Genomic DNA, 2,410 nt, shown 5'->3' on the forward strand with positions numbered 1-2,410 from the left:
CTGCGCACTACGTGTTGCTTGTCCCATGTCGCTCTGCAAGGGCTCACTGCTCCTCATTTGTCTGTACTGGTATTGTTTTAAATAACCTGCCCAGGGACTGCGGTTGAAAATTAGCAGGCTGACTAAAACTATCACTTTTACTGAAACGTTGATTAATGTGCAGTCCCTGTAAAAATAAACTCAAACTCATGTGGCATTACTGTCTGTAGCTGGATCACATGGAAGTTGTGAACTTACTTGTGTATAGCATTGTAACTATCTTGTTACTTTTATAATATTATCTATTTGCATATTTCCTTACTTTTAAATGCCTTGTTGGTAAAGAGCTCATCAGTAAGCATTTCACAGTAAAGTCTACACTTGTATTCAGCACATGTAAAAAAAAATATTTGATTTGCTATTGTGCTCAGTGAAACTACAATGTACTGTTTGTTGCCTTATATTCTTATGATAAATCACACAAAAAACACCATCTTTATGAAGTTGATTTTAATTGTGTTGAAAAATATCAAACATAACTCTGTACCCAAAAGTTACACATTTTTACAACAAATTTGTATTTATTTTACCTTTATTTAACTAGGCAAGTCAATTAAGAAGAAATTCTTATTTTCAATGACGGCCTAGGAACAGTGGGTTAACTGCCTGTTCAAGGGCAGAACGACAGATTTGTACCTTGTCAGCTCGGGGGTTTGAACTTGCAACCTTCCAGTTACTAGTCCAATGCTCTAACCACTAGGCTAGCCTTGTAGACACAAGGCAACTCATCACCATATACCATTTTTACACAATCTCATGGGTGATCTACTTACAATTTGCATGATGGGACAGAAGCCCCTCCCCCCTATTGCACCTGACCTGCATTAAGGGAAGACAGCTCAGGGACACATCACTCCCAGCAACATGCAGGTGGGAAACATAATGAAGCAGGCAATTCTTACTGTGCAGTCTGAGACAAGGCTCTTGTGATGTATGATATACAAAGTTTCAAATGTTCCCCTTTAGCGTTTCCCAGCTCCTTTTTTACCTCCAGGTGGTCCTTGACCTTTACCCCCTGCTCTTCCTTTGCCACCTCCTCCTTTACCCTTTCCTCCTCCTTTACCCTTTCCACCCCCACCCTTTCCAGAGAAATTACCACCCTTGCGTCCCTTCTTCCCCCCCTTCCTAAATTTCGCTGCAGACTCCTCTCGGTCATCCTCTCGCATTTGTTTGTTTACAGCTTTGTTGACGTCCAGACGAGGTTTCTTACTGTCCATCACCTTGAGCAGATCCAGCTGCCTCTGCTTTTCACTGGAAAAGTTACCGATGACAGGCTGGAATTTCCTCTTCTTCCCGGTGTTTCTGGGAGCTTTCTCCTTCGGTAGGCGGTCTTGGAATTTACCTGCGGAAGCTGTGGATACCTTGGCCACATTGACAGCCCTACTCAGGTCAGTTGTGGATTGCTGCGCGGTCGGTGTGAGTCCAACACCTGGTACTTTGATCTTCTGTGCTCTGGCTATGTTCCTCAGGCGATGCAGCTCGTTTTTTGCAACCTTCTCCTTCTTGGCTTTGTTCCGTTTGGCAAATTGGTCCTCGTTGGGGTCGGCTGTTTCGGGGACCTCAATTAGCCACTCTTTCGTGCCATCATTAACACGTTTGTAGCCCCAACGCCGCTTCCACTCTTTGGCAACATCGTCCCATACCAGGTTAGTTTTCTTCTTCTTTTGGATCCCCTTCAATTTGGCGAATTCCTCCCATTTGGTTGGAGGCCTGGGCTTCGGTGGGGGCTTCTCTCTCGGCAGTGCAGTGGTCGGCTCGGGTAGTTTGACTACGATTACCTCCTCTACTCTCTCTGTGGGATGCTTCCATATCTCGTTGATCAGGAGCTGCGTGTTGTCACGAGCTAGCGAGCGCAGGAAATCGTCTTTCTTCTGTTCACGGAACTGTCGAATGTCAATACGGTTCTTGTCGTACGCGACCAGGTTTCCGATGTCAAACTCAAGGTCCAGTTCTTTTTGAACGGTGATACTTTTGAGTTTTTCAGCCTCATCTTGTTCAGCTTTAGCAAGCACGTCTTCTATACTGCACGCAGCCATTTTTGGAAGCATGTCCGACATACGTGGTTCATGTCACGTGAAAGGTCACTTTAATTTATTTCCGGGTTAAAATGTCCCCATTCGAAAAATAATTCCTCATGTCCACGCGGTGGAGACATTGTCTTACTTTTCTCGTTGCCATGATTACAATTTCTGTTTTTTTAAATCCAGTCTCATGAACAAAGTGAATAGTTTGATTATAATACTTGATTCTATCATTATCTGAATGTCATATTACTTCATGTTTAGCATTTCTTAGTAATAAAAAAAATGGTCAATGATTTACTTAAAATAATCCATAAACGCCACACTGTCTTTAGTCCTACTGACTGCTC

At 43.3% G+C, this 2,410-nt stretch overlaps 1 protein-coding gene across 1 annotated transcript; it reads right to left on the reverse strand.

Moving 5' to 3' along the window:
• Window positions 1-474: 474 nt before the first annotated feature.
• LOC139420627 (ribosome biogenesis regulatory protein homolog) lies at window positions 475-2,097 on the reverse strand. Its single transcript, XM_071170827.1, has one exon. It carries the CDS (start codon window positions 2,094-2,096, stop codon window positions 1,002-1,004), a length of 1,095 nt encoding a protein of 364 aa, XP_071026928.1. The 5' UTR covers window position 2,097; the 3' UTR covers window positions 475-1,001.
• Between the last annotated feature and the right edge of the window lie 313 nt (window positions 2,098-2,410).

This window comes from Oncorhynchus clarkii, chromosome 11 (assembly GCF_045791955.1).
Source record: "Oncorhynchus clarkii lewisi isolate Uvic-CL-2024 chromosome 11, UVic_Ocla_1.0, whole genome shotgun sequence".
NCBI lineage: Eukaryota > Metazoa > Chordata > Actinopteri > Salmoniformes > Salmonidae > Oncorhynchus > Oncorhynchus clarkii.